This window comes from Pygoscelis adeliae, unplaced genomic scaffold, assembly GCF_000699105.1.
Source record: "Pygoscelis adeliae isolate BGI_AS28 unplaced genomic scaffold, ASM69910v1 Scaffold429, whole genome shotgun sequence".
Taxonomy (NCBI): domain Eukaryota; kingdom Metazoa; phylum Chordata; class Aves; order Sphenisciformes; family Spheniscidae; genus Pygoscelis; species Pygoscelis adeliae.
The window spans coordinates 908,417-921,656 of record NW_008825561.1 but is presented as its reverse complement, the minus strand read 5'-3'; the positions used below and the strand labels follow the sequence as shown (position 1 = coordinate 921,656).

Sequence of the window (13,240 nt, the reverse complement as noted above, 5' to 3'; positions counted from 1 at the left end):
TGATGGTCTTAAAGGTCTTTTCCAACCTAAATGATTCTATGATTCTGTGCTAATTGATTTGCCTTGATTGCTAGATACTGTTTCTAAACTGGTTATATAAAAAAATGTGTCCATTGCTTTTTATATGATTAGAACCAAAATGCTCTGCAGATTAAATAAAAAATATTTCATACATTTAAGAAAATAAAAATCACTGCATTTGGTCAGACTGTAATAGCATATAATAGTGAAAACCTTTAATCTATAGGAATAGATTAAAAAAACCCCTCAAGAACAATATATGGTGATATTCTCTGCTGTTCTCAAATTCCACTGGCTTGTGATAAGAGACAATCTGGTGCCAGAGATGGTAACTTTGTGATTAATAACACTCAAAAAAAAATTTCTTATACGAATTCATCTTACTGGTTTTATACCTTCAAAACATTTTAGCCTTCACAACTTCCCATTACAAAGAGTTACACCACTCTGTAGAACGCTAGAATAGTATCTCCCCAAGTTTGTTTTAAAATCATGAGTGAACAGCTATGTTTGACTTCTAAACTTCAGTCCACCACAGACAATGCATTCCTTTTGTAAAAAAGTGTTAGGGAACAATTCAGAAAAGCATTATGACAAAATTGGTTTTAATGTCAGTTAAGAGACTGCAACTTATTCCAAGTTTCCTTTAATTTTTAATATTGTATCAATAGAGCTTTTAATTAACATATTTGTTAAAAGCAATAAGCTACTTCAGATTATATATAAATTTAGTTTATTGTTTTAATATAATCCTCTTAATGTAAGGACATGACACATGAATGTTAACCTATATGCACAAAATGGCTCAGTTTTTGGGTTTGGGATCCTGCAGAATTGAGATGTAGTTATACTAAACACAAACTTTATTTAAACAGTTTCACTTGGTAATAAAGTGTACTTAGTGAAGCTTACTGAATGCACACATGTATGTGCAAATTATGCTTATGTAAATCTTTATGCAGCATTAGTATTAGATGTTCGGACATGTTAATGATGACAACATGAATTACACACATCAGAAATAAGATTAAAAGCATATAATCACACAAAATACATGACCAAAAAAAGGAATTATTTTCTTACTGATAATAACTGCCTGGTCCCTATCTGTTTAGTGAAGAAAAAAATTGACTACAAAATAACGGAAAAAACACTATATAAAAATCAGTAACATACCAAATTCACTTACTTTTTCTATTCTTTTTCAATTTAACAATGAAGTAGAAAACTTTTACATAAGGTAAAACCTATGCTAACTTGTTAAACTCAGACCACTGAAAGAATTGCTTGTGTGTTTTACTTTACATATCATGAAGTTGAAATGGATGGAAATTAATGGACACTGTGAAGTTACATTTCTCTCCCTCTACACCCATGAAACAGCGTACTAGTTTCTTCTCATCTGTTGCTGGCTCCTCTGCCTCAGAGTTCCTTTCTCACTCCCAAAACCTGACACTTTCAATCAGTCCCCCAAACGCTCCGACTGACCCTGCTGTGGTTTTCTAACATTATTCCCATAGTTCCCTAGTCCCTACACCTTTAATACTTGTCACTCTGAAGGGTCCGTACCTTTTTACTAAAGTCCCATTATTTAAACAACACGTAAAACCTGCAACAATATTTCCTAATATATTATTTAAAGCTTTTTTCCTGTACACTGCTACGTACTCTTCATACAGTACCTCACATTTGCCACTGGATCATGTGTAAGTTCAAGCACAGGTAGAAAGAAGTATTTGCAGAAGAATGATTTTGAAAACAGTTCCATAATGAATTCACAAGTATCTAAAAACCGAAGCCTGTTCCAATAACTTTTTCCTTGGCCCAGTTCTGAAAAATAACAATCCACAGATATTATCTATTAAGTTTTCAATGTCAGCTAGAAAACATTTCAAAGGTTAACCTTTGACTCAAAGATGATCATCACACTCATCACAAGGCACACCTTCTCAGCCTATCTCAATTCTTTCTTTCAGTGAAAGCCTAACCTTCTGAATTCAATGACCATTTCTGTCCGTGAGCATTTTTTTTTGGAAATCCAACCTGTGCCTTTAGCCATTTGAAAAAGCAAAAATAGTAAGTGAACTAGCTACTGTGTTGAATAAGGCCCTATATGACATGACACCATGTCACCAGTGTAGAATTACTGTGTAAACATTAAGGATTGCTAATGGGAATTATTCAATCTTCTAACCTATTTTAAAACCCATAGCATAGACCAGAAAGTGAAGTAAGGTGACTAACTAAATGGTAAATTAATTTCTGGGAAGATTATCCATCACTTCTTATGCTGAAGGCTCTAGAGAATTTTACTTGTATAGAGGAACTCTGCTTCGTATATTGCAGCACCTACAGCTAAGCAATTCTGGATTCAAGAAGTAGGGTTGGAGGGGTCTTGGCATATTATCAATTTCCCATATTGCCTCTTTCCCAATTCCTTTGCATAAGCTTCAGATATATTCCTCGCATACGCACAATAATATGAGCAACTGAATGTCTTTTAAGTGTAATCCCACCAATGAAGGCAGGAAGTTACACTGAATAAGTATAACCATAAATAGATCTTCAGTCAAAACTAACTTGCATCTCTAAGTAGTCACGGAAAAATTATCTTACGTTCAATCAGTTTCTGAATAACCTCATGCCTCTGTTCTTGCTTGCGATTATAACGTAAATAAACACAGAGAGTTCGAGCAGCTGCTTTTTGGACTGGCAGGACATTCTTGAAAGAAATAAAGGAAACACAGTTAAATATACCTGAAGGAATATGACTAAAAACTTATAAAAACTCTAGAAGTAGCAAAAATAGCTAAAAATTAGCCTAACTTTATAAATTCTGGAATGAATGGAACGAAGCTTGCAGGAAGTTCAAATTGGAAATTAGGAAAAGGTTCTTCACTGAGAGGGTGGTCGGTCACTGGAACAGGCTCCCCAGGGAAGTGGTCATGGCACCAAACCTGTCAGAGTTCAAAGAGCGTCTGGATGACGCTCTTAGTCATATGGTTTAGTGTTAGGTAGTCCTGCGAGGAGCGGGGAGTTGGACTCAATGATCCTTACGGGTCCCTTCCAACTTGAGATATTCCATGATTCAATGATTCTTTGAAATTTTGAAATAATTGGCATAAAGTAAGGGAGAATAATGAAGTTTGGCCAATTTATGAGACACTTCTTTATCCCCTCTGCCTAACTTGTTTATTCAACCACTTCATAAACGCTTAAAAGTATTCCATGTTTGGAAGGCACCTTCTATATTGTGGCTGTTAGAAAAGAAAATTTACAATGTCTTCTCTTACAACAGTTTTATTCTTCAATTAATTCAATAAACTTTCAGACCAGTAGCTCTAAATGATCATTCATTTTCAGAATTAAGTGTTCTTTCATAAAGAATGGAACACAATGCAATGTAATCTATGGAATTGGGAAAAAGAAGGCATATGTCAGAGGAAAAAGTTCTGATTTACCTAGAAACAAACTGATAATGAGCACAAGGAAAGGAAAGAAGTCTTGGGTGGGAGGAAAAACAGGACAATCTGCCAAACTAAATTTTTCTCCTCAAACTGGGGGGGGGGAGTTCTCAGAGCAATTTCTCAGTCTTATATAAAAAAACCACAGCCTGATATACAATTCAACGAGAAATACTACTTTAAGATTAATATAACACATGAAGTGCTACACATAGCAAATATCTAGTGCTATTTTTTTCTAAATACAGTAAACAAATGAAAAAAATAGGAGACAGACGGGCTCACATTTGTCAAAATGATTGTCAACATTCTGTGAAGAAAACGGTAATAAATCTGATCACTTGATATGATATGAGGGAGACATGCATATTTTTGTAGTAACTTCTCGTGAGTTCTCCACTTTAAAGAAGTTGCTGCTCTCTGTTCTGCTGTTGTTAATGCAGGAATCAAGTCAGGAATAGACAATAACTAGAAATAAAAACATAAACATTAAAGTAATTTTACATCTTCTAGCTGTATGTCATGTTACTACGCTCAAAAAGCACATCATAACAATGTAAGAAGGGAAGAGATTTTAAGGGGTCAATTAATTCCTCTCCTCAGACAGTATCAGCTACACTGTGACCATTTCCAGTAGATACTAGTCTAACTTGTTCTTAAAAAAAATTAACAATCGGGATTAAACAATCTCCCCTGAGCAGTAAATTCCACTTAACTAGTCAAAAAGCTATTCCAGTACCTAACTAAACACAATTTCATTTCCAACCCCTTCCCTCTTGACAAAGAAAAACTGATCACCGTTCTCTTCGTAATACCCTTTCGCAGATATAAAGGCCATTACGATAACCCTCCCCAGTATTCTCTTTCTCAAACCAAATAAAACCCATTTTCCTCCTAGCCTCTTAAACTTTGCGGTTATTTTTCTCAACTCCCTAATTAATTTTAGTAGGAATTATACACCTTTTCTCAGTAGGAGGCAAAGACTTTATAGTAGCCAAGCTAACTTCTCTTTAGCACTAAGCAAAATGAAACAGACTGCCACACTTGACATGGCACTTATGTTATATACATTTACAGCTGTAAACTTCTGACAAATTCACATTTTAAATTACACTCTCAACTTTTGTCCATATAAGAAAATAAATTTATTCAGTTCTTACATTGTTGGAATATTTCAATTTCTCTATACATTTAGGAAGTAAGCTCAAAACAGCATCTTGAAACAGGAGATGATCTTTTATGTACTTTTTTACAGGTGAGCACTCACTGAGTAAACCACCATCCAGAGCCACATAGAATTAAATTAATAAAGTTGGGAGCTGAATACAGATCTCCTAAATCCTAACTCAGTGCCTTTACCGCAGGAAACAGGCATCCTCCTAGCAGAAACTGTGCCTGAAAATGGCAACCATGGGCAGTTGCCACATCAATATAAAAAAAAAATTAGGTATTAGCTATCACTTCTTTAGCATGAAACCAAGTTTTGTTTTAACTTAATGATTGTATTTCAAAATTTGATCTATTTCAGCAAATCTGTGGTTAATTAGAAAAAGAACATGGATAAACTGTTCATTTTTATACTAAGTGTAATCTTTAAAATAAAAAAAAAGGTTTTGAAAGTTTATAAAGTCAACAATCAATCAAAAAAACACAGAAAATTTGTATCTCTCCAAAGCAGAAACTAATCACGAAAGCCTTTTCATACAATATATGGCTAAACAACTTTGCTACTACCTTCATTTAGAAAGCAAATTTAAAAAACATGAGAATACCCACCTTGCTTTCTGATCCACTGTTTTCTCCTCCATTAGTCATTAGTTCAAGGATTTCAGGGAGGTGACCTACCAGGGCATCTAACACCTATTTAAAGAAAGACTGCATGAATGAGGTCTGTAAATTAACTTGACTCAATTTTTATCTCTCACCAACATACCCCTGCCAACATCTCTTATGTTACTGTTCTCTCACATCCATCTTTTATTAAAAAAAAAAAAAAATGAGGTGCAATGTATTTGCATTGATGAGAACTGGGATTTAAAATTGATGTTTTAATGTAGTAAGTCATCTAAGTATTGTAGGTTTCAGTTTACGAAAACAAACCATAGTTTTGATTTATGTGAATACCACAGTCTACGCTTTCTAAATTATTCACAGCATGCAATATTTTAAAATGAACATTTATTCTTAACAAAGATCTGTATTTCATAGACAGTTAAGTAAAAGCCTCGACAAACACAGTGGTTTTTTTTATACCTGTCAGCTGAATCTTAAAAGCAATTTTTCCTGCTTTAAGAAAAACTGCAGTTGTTAAATTAAAATAGAATATATAGCCTATATTACTAGAAAAACCTTACTTTCAAATGTTGTGATACTTGAAACTAGACTAGAAAAGTACATAATTAAATATTTTTTGGTACCAATTCTGACTGAGGTGGTATATAAGATAAAGGACTAAATACTTTTTATTATTTAGGTAACTGTATAGGGATCAAACCAAGGAATTTTTAAAAATGACCAGCTGCTTCTGAGTCTCAACTTTCAGGTGTTCAACTTGAGAAATCTTTTAAGATGGGTCAGAATTTCACAAATTATAAGATGTTCTATGAACACTTTTAATTTCCTTGAAAATGTCTAACAAAGAGTACCAAAACAAAAAGGAGCACCTGAAAGCAAAACTCATTTTTCCATGCCATATCCAAAGATCCTACATAGAAAACAAAAAAGATCAACTATTGGAATAACTAGTATCAGAGGAAATGGTGATTTTGTCTCAAACATAAATATTTGTCTTTTTCAACCCAAAAAAGTCTTACTATATTGTCTATAATATAGCTAAGTGATTCATGTTTTACACAGGTTGAAACCAAGGTACACTAAACTAAATTGTCTCACAAAGACTCACAGATTCTGTACCAGATCTTGGACTGAAACTCTTTCTATAAATCTTGGTCTTTGAACCATACACAACTTCTTCATCTCCTCTTCAGTTGGAGAAATTAAAATAAACCAAAGCAAAACCCTTGAACGCTATCAGTAATTATTTTAATATAGTATCAAAACCAAATCTTTCCACAGAATTTGTAAGGTAATAAATAATATAGCAATTAAAACAATTCAGAGTGAATGTTTTTAAAAGCTAATAAATTCAGTACGGGTTTACTAAATTCAAATTTAGTATTTTCCTCCTTTTTATCCACAGAAGGCTGGCATCTTTATAAAGCGTCTGTGAAACACAAGTAAAAGCTGTTGATCATTTCAGTTACTGTACTGTCATACTGCAGAATTATTAAACATCAAGATAATCTGCCTCAATGTAACAAGCAAAAGAAAGTTCCAATAAAAGTATATTACCTCCAGTGACTCATCCTGTAACAGTGTAACCAGTTCTTTATGTATTGTATACACACCAGAATTTAAAAGCTTAGCGACCTAAAAAATGACAGTAAGATAGCAAGGTGAAACATTCTTTAGTTCCTTGGCACTACAACAACTATACTACATGTGCTTACTTTACAGCAAGCATGAAGAAGGGTGGCAGAACAATTGTTTAATATCAACCTTCTAAAGTTGTGTACTTTCTCATTGATCACATTAAAAATATGCTTATACAAAGAATATGAGTCAAGAAGCAGGCCTATTACCTAACCATGAAATATGCATTTAGAATTAACTCTATTTCACATTTACCAAAAAATTTTAAGACTGCACTGCAAGGCTAGAAAAATTCCTTCGGCAATAGTCAAATGTTGTACTTCATGCTCCTTAGGAAAGTTAACAGTCAGTCAGCTGTATAAGTTACAAAAGATGAAATATAAAAATCGGCTTAGTCTGTTCTGGATTTTAAGTTTCCCCAACCTTCCATCCGAAGTTTTCACTCCTTACTTCTTTAGGTTTTTTTTTTTTACTGTGATTCATAAGTCACAAATTTCTAAAAACCACAAAAAGTGCATCTCCACACTGATAAAAAGGTTTTATAGCAAATATGAGAAAAAGCTGAGGAATGAGATTTTTGCCATATAAAGTATTTAGATGATGTTTTTTAATGGTTTTCTTTATTTATGTAAGCCAGGTGAAAATAAGACCTTATTTCCAATCAAGGTGAAGCTTTAGAGAAATGGCTACAGAGAGTTTATTTAAAAAAAAAAAAAAATCCACCTAGCAGTGAATGCCATAAATTACTCATTTCTGGCTGTCACGTGGTTGCAAATTATGGTGTTAAAAATAAATCAACCAGCACTAAATGCATATTCAGACCACGGTATAACTTTACAGGTTTTTTTAAATGAGATAAAATACTTTACTTATATTCAGGCAGTATCTTAAAAGTGTTATACATCTGACATGAAACATTATGTACAATTATATGTTAATTTTATGATTTCAACAATTACCTTGGATTATCATTTGTTAAGACAAGGCATCAACAGGTAAAGAGAACTGGAAAATCATCCATCTTCCTTAAGATGGTAGAAATAAAGCTACCTTGGCTTCATTTATGCCTCTACTAGTGATTTAAATACTTTCAGCAAGCTGCTTAACTTACCAATTTCTGCAGCAACAACAAAATGGGATAAAAAGGTAGCTCGAGGACTGAAACACAAGGATTTTCAGTAAAACACTATGAAAACCTTTAAGATCTCCCTATATGGGTAGAAAGTGTATATTCGTTACTGGAATTCACCCCATATAGCTAATAATATCTGTGCAGCTGTACAGTTTTGAACTTTTATGAAAATAATACAGTTGAATTTATGTAAACTGAATGGAATAATAAGGATACATATGCTTTTACATCTGCATAAATTGCCAAGTAGTTTCATATTAAATTTGAGCATAGATTTGATACATATAAACATTCTCCACAGAACACCAGCATAGTAGCAAACTGTACAGTTCTAAAGAAGGTTTTCAGGACCTTAAGTGGCAAGCTCCTTTCTCTTGTTTGTCTCGTTATTTTCTAATAGTATTCAAAACCTTAAAATATTCTAATTAGTACAATTGCTTATGTTTGTGGTACTAGACCAGTTTAAGGAGCAAAAGCTGGAAGAAACTTAAGAGCTCACTTAGCTATAGGCTCTTGTAGCCAAATGCCACACAACTTAAATACTAATGTGTGTATATGGGCTGCATTTATATATTAGAAGGGACTGACCACCTTTCACAAACTAAATTTCAAGAATTTTTCTCAAGTCTCTTTCTTTTGGTTGAACAGTCACAAATGTAAGCTTAAAGAAAAAAACAACATAAAACGAAAACATGTAAGTACTAACAAAGTACCTCTGTAGACTTACTTCATAGAAGCTTATGGCCATAGTATATCTGACAGGAACTTCAGGGTCATGACAAAGGCAGAAGAATATAGAATATAGTTCTAAATGGAAGTTCTTGGGATCCACAAAAACAATCATGGCCTGTGGAAAGATAAAGTCTTTTATTAAATGTATAGCTAAAGGACCACACTATCAGAAATTATCAGATGAAAACATTGCGTTACAACCAGCAAGACACTTGGGAGACAACAGGTTGTGATTTTAAAGAGGAAGTGTGGCATCTTTGATGGCCGTGTCAAAACACAGGCATCAGACAAGTTCTAGAGTTGAGAACTAAAATGGATTTACATATCTTCCAGACATGCTGCAGGCTTTTTTTTCTGAAGACTCAGATTAAAAACACAAGATATAAAACCTTAGTTTTATAAATATTGTTAATGTTTTGATACACTAGTGGAAGCTACAATTGGAGACTTCAAAAACAAAGTACATTTTAGCAAGCAGCAAAGCAGGCATCTGAATTTCAACATAATTGTGTGTGTACATACCTTGTTTTTGCTCAAATAAACCAACAGATGTCTACCTATATACATGGTGCTTGCCTTTAAAAGGCAGAATAAAAATAACTGTCTACTGTCTCTTGGTACAAACATATTTTCTTTAAATATAAACGTAGAATGTCAAAATACAAAGTAGATTTACAGAAACATGAGTGGTAAGTTTGAAGACCTCACATAAACTTGAAAAGTCTTTTTGTATTCAGGCAGGAACATGAATAAAACATGAATCTAATCATCCAGATTCAATCTTCTACTCCCTGTAATGCCACGACACAGCAAATGCAAAAACCTAGCTTTGAGTGGTTTGAAACTGGGGACTCTGTTTCACAGCCATTTTCTCAATGCCTTTGTGCTAAGGGTTTGGAGAAAATGTGTAGGAAAGCACGAGACCAGTGACCTCTTAGAACAGCACTCCTTCAGTCAAAACCTGCTAATAATTTTCTGAGGCACTGCAAAGAGGAATCTTTCCTGGTAACTCTTTTGAACAACCTCTACTTTAAGCCATTAACTTGAACTTTCCAGGAGAGAGCTAGAATCTAGCTAACAATGTACAATTTGGCAATAACTTCTCTATCACTCGGTAGTCCTATTTAGTGAACTATATGCATGACAAAAATTATTTAACCTTAAATTAAAGTTACTTACTGGAAAATTGTAAGCACAGTTCTTCCTCACTGAAATATACTTCTTTTCCTGTTCCAGAGTTTGAAGTTGTAGTTGATTATCATTGTGTCCATTTTCCTGCTGTAAACCCAGCGTGGAAAGCTTTTTATAAAATTCCAAAAACCGTAAGTGCTGTTCAGGAGTAAAAATGCCTGGGGGGCGGGGAAAAAAAAAAAATATTACTTTCCTCGTTACAAATGCTATTAATAATGTCCAAAACCCAAATCTCATTTACAAATCTATCAAATATGCCAATTTTTATTCTCCCTCCCCTCCCATACTGAGAGTCTAGTGGAATATCATCAGTACACTTTATACAGAAAAGGTGATTACAGAAAAATGACAGCTAACTATAATACAGTGAATCCTAATTTCTGTTTACATAATTCTTGAAATACTCAGGATTTTAGCTGCAGGATTGTGAATATATTTGTTCCACTGATACTGGTTTCTTCTTGATTAAATGTTTAGATCTTTATGGATCTCAGTCACATGAAGAATGCATGTCTGCAAGTTGAAAAATTAGGCTATGTTGCTACAGATAATAAAGAGATTTAAGAACAAAATTAGAAAACTCAGAATAAACTGGAAGGCAACTAGCAAGATTACTTCAAAAATTACAAGTCATTTTATAAGTACATTAGTAATATGAGAACAATCAAGGAAAGGCTCATTTTTTTACTCGAGAGAGAGGAAGCTATCAGTGATTGGAAGGCTGAAATCCTTGATGCTTTTATTTTCTTTCTCAAACTCTACTAGTATCATCAGGTTCAGTACAATTAGTAACAGTGACAAAGATTCAAGCTTTAAGTAGAGAAGGAACAGATCAGTGAATACTTAAACATGAAAGGTTTTCAAAATGTGCCAGGTCAGATGTGCTTCATTCCAGTATTCAAAAGTATTTAAAGTACTAGCTGCTGAAATCTTAAAGCAAGTGAGATATCAGAATGGAAAAGGACTGAAGTGGTACAGATATTTAGTAGTTGGAGAGGGGAAGGACAAGCTATATAATTACAGATCAGTCAGAATACTTTCAAGTTTTTTAAAAAATTGGAACAAAAAAAATCAAAAAAATCTACTTGAATCTACTGAAAGGGAAACAAAAAAATGAGTAGCAGCCAACATGACAAAAGCAAAACTTGACAAACTGATTCCATTTCCTTCCTATATATCCTGACTGAATACGAAAGAGGCAGTAAAGCTCATGTTTTTCATAAGCAAAATAAGGGATCAGGAAAGAGAGATTAAAAACCACAAAGTTGCTGCAAAACTGCTTGGAAAAGCAGTTAAGAGAAAGTACCCACGTGTCACTGACAAGATAGGCAACTGTATAAAGAAAGGTCTATCCTAGTCCTGGTAGTATTCAGTATTTTCACTGGTTTTTTGGATGTTAGATTAGAAAATACGCTTATTAAATATCCTGATAACAGCAACCTAGGAGGGAGACTGTTAGTTCTTCAGGTGGTAGAGTTTAAAATGATCTTCAGAAACTGGACATATGGTCTTAAAACCTTAGACTATTATTCCATTAGGACAGAGGTAAGGTACCATGCTTAGCCAAATATGCATTCCCTGCACAAGGCCAGGAAAGAGAAAGACTAACTAGGTGACAGTTTTATCAAAATAAAAACAAACAAACCCAAATAAAAAACCCCAGACTTTTGAGCTACTTCTGCAAGTAGCTGCACGGCGGGGAATAATGTCAAACTATTGCAAACTGTTGCAAAAAAAAAGGCAATTTTTCATACTGAAAAATGTAAACAGCAATATAACTTGCAGGACACATGAAGTAACCCTTTCACTTTGTTCAGCTCTCCTAAGGTTCTTGAAGCTCTCCTAACTCTTCAAGAAAAATATGAACTTGCCAGACAGAGTTCGGAGGTGAAGAAAGATCAGCAATTAAAGTCAGTCAACCTAGAGAAAAGACAACTGGGAAGACATGATAAAAACAGGATGGACTACCCTAGCTCTATGTTTCTGTAAATAAGAGTTTGACACTGTGGAACAGCCCTTTTGAGTTATTTGTGGAGAAGCAATGGTCACTTTGATAGTGTCTAACATGATCATAAAGGATCATTTTAAAGATCTGTAAGACAGATCAAAGGATATAAGAGTCTAGGGGGAAATTCTCTATAATGTAAAACCATGATTCTGTGCCACCCCTCCACAGCCAAGCTTTGTGTAGAGGGTGTATGATGGGCAGAATGATCAGGGAAAGATCTGCTGTGCTCAAACGTTAAGGTACAGAAAACCACAAAAATTATGGGTACAGATTTGGCCTCAGCTGCAGCTGGGAATCCACATGCTATTAGGTCTCCTTTCTCCCCTGAAGTTCCTTATGGGCCACACTCTGCACTGTACCTCAAAAAGGATATCAAGCACAGAAATGAACATACACGGTTAACATCATACTGTGTTTTCAAAGGTTTCTAGTTTCAAAAATTCAGTCATCCTATTCACAAGATCCAGAATATCCAAGACAGAATCAAAATAAATCAGTCAAACCAACAAACACAAACCACCATGTTTCCATCTCTGACCCTGTCTAAACAAAAAACTCTGTCCCTGTTGCAACATAAAAAACCCAATAAACAGACAGACACCCAAAGAGGAAATTCACAAAATTCAATATTTATGCAATAGATTATTTCAGACTTTTACTTTCATATTTCCTTTCCTAATTATAATTTCATTTGATACATTCAAATCTGGATATTTTCCAAGGGCTTCAAATTCTCCAATCTTCCCTCATTTTTAAGATTTTTTTTTTTTTTTAAAAGAACATTAAATCATACCATATAATCCATTACACAGTTTCCCTAAATGGAAAGATAAAGAAACTAAGATAGATTCATCTGCTTTGAAGGATTTTTCACAGAATGATTTCACTAAGGGGAGCACAGTTTGACTCCTATCATCTGAAAAACAAAAGAAAAGTTTTTAAAGTTAGCCATTTGTCAACATCTACAAAAGCGCACAGAGAGTGGACTTCCATAATGATTTATGAAAAATATCATTTAACATGCTCAGGACTATTTTTCGCAGGCACTCACTGGAGGTAGAAAACAAGAGGAATAGAGAATGGTGAACATACTAACATAATACAGGTCCTAAATTTTAATACCCTACCTGTTTTGTTTGTTTGTTTATTTTTAGGGAAAAGGCATCCCCCAGTAAAGGATGAGACAGAATAAACGAACAGTCACTAACTTCACCATTCACCAAGAATACCGCAGTACTCCTACAATAAGATTTCCTACAG

General features: G+C 34.0%; 1 protein-coding gene across 1 annotated transcript in view; it reads right to left on the bottom strand.

Annotated features, from left to right (window-relative positions):
• The window catches only part of PPP4R4 (protein phosphatase 4, regulatory subunit 4), a 75,092-nt gene that overhangs the window by 16,106 nt on the left and 45,746 nt on the right, over positions 1–13,240 (bottom strand). Inside the window, exons 9-16 of the mRNA XM_009332373.1 lie at positions 12,774–12,896; positions 9,961–10,130; positions 8,777–8,896; positions 6,837–6,914; positions 5,262–5,345; positions 3,771–3,953; positions 2,638–2,743; positions 1,704–1,851 (exon numbers count right to left, since the gene is read on the bottom strand). Coding sequence (XP_009330648.1) covers positions 1,704–1,851; positions 2,638–2,743; positions 3,771–3,953; positions 5,262–5,345; positions 6,837–6,914; positions 8,777–8,896; positions 9,961–10,130; positions 12,774–12,896 — 1,012 coding nt within the window. The remainder of the gene's footprint in view (positions 1–1,703; positions 1,852–2,637; positions 2,744–3,770; positions 3,954–5,261; positions 5,346–6,836; positions 6,915–8,776; positions 8,897–9,960; positions 10,131–12,773; positions 12,897–13,240) is intronic.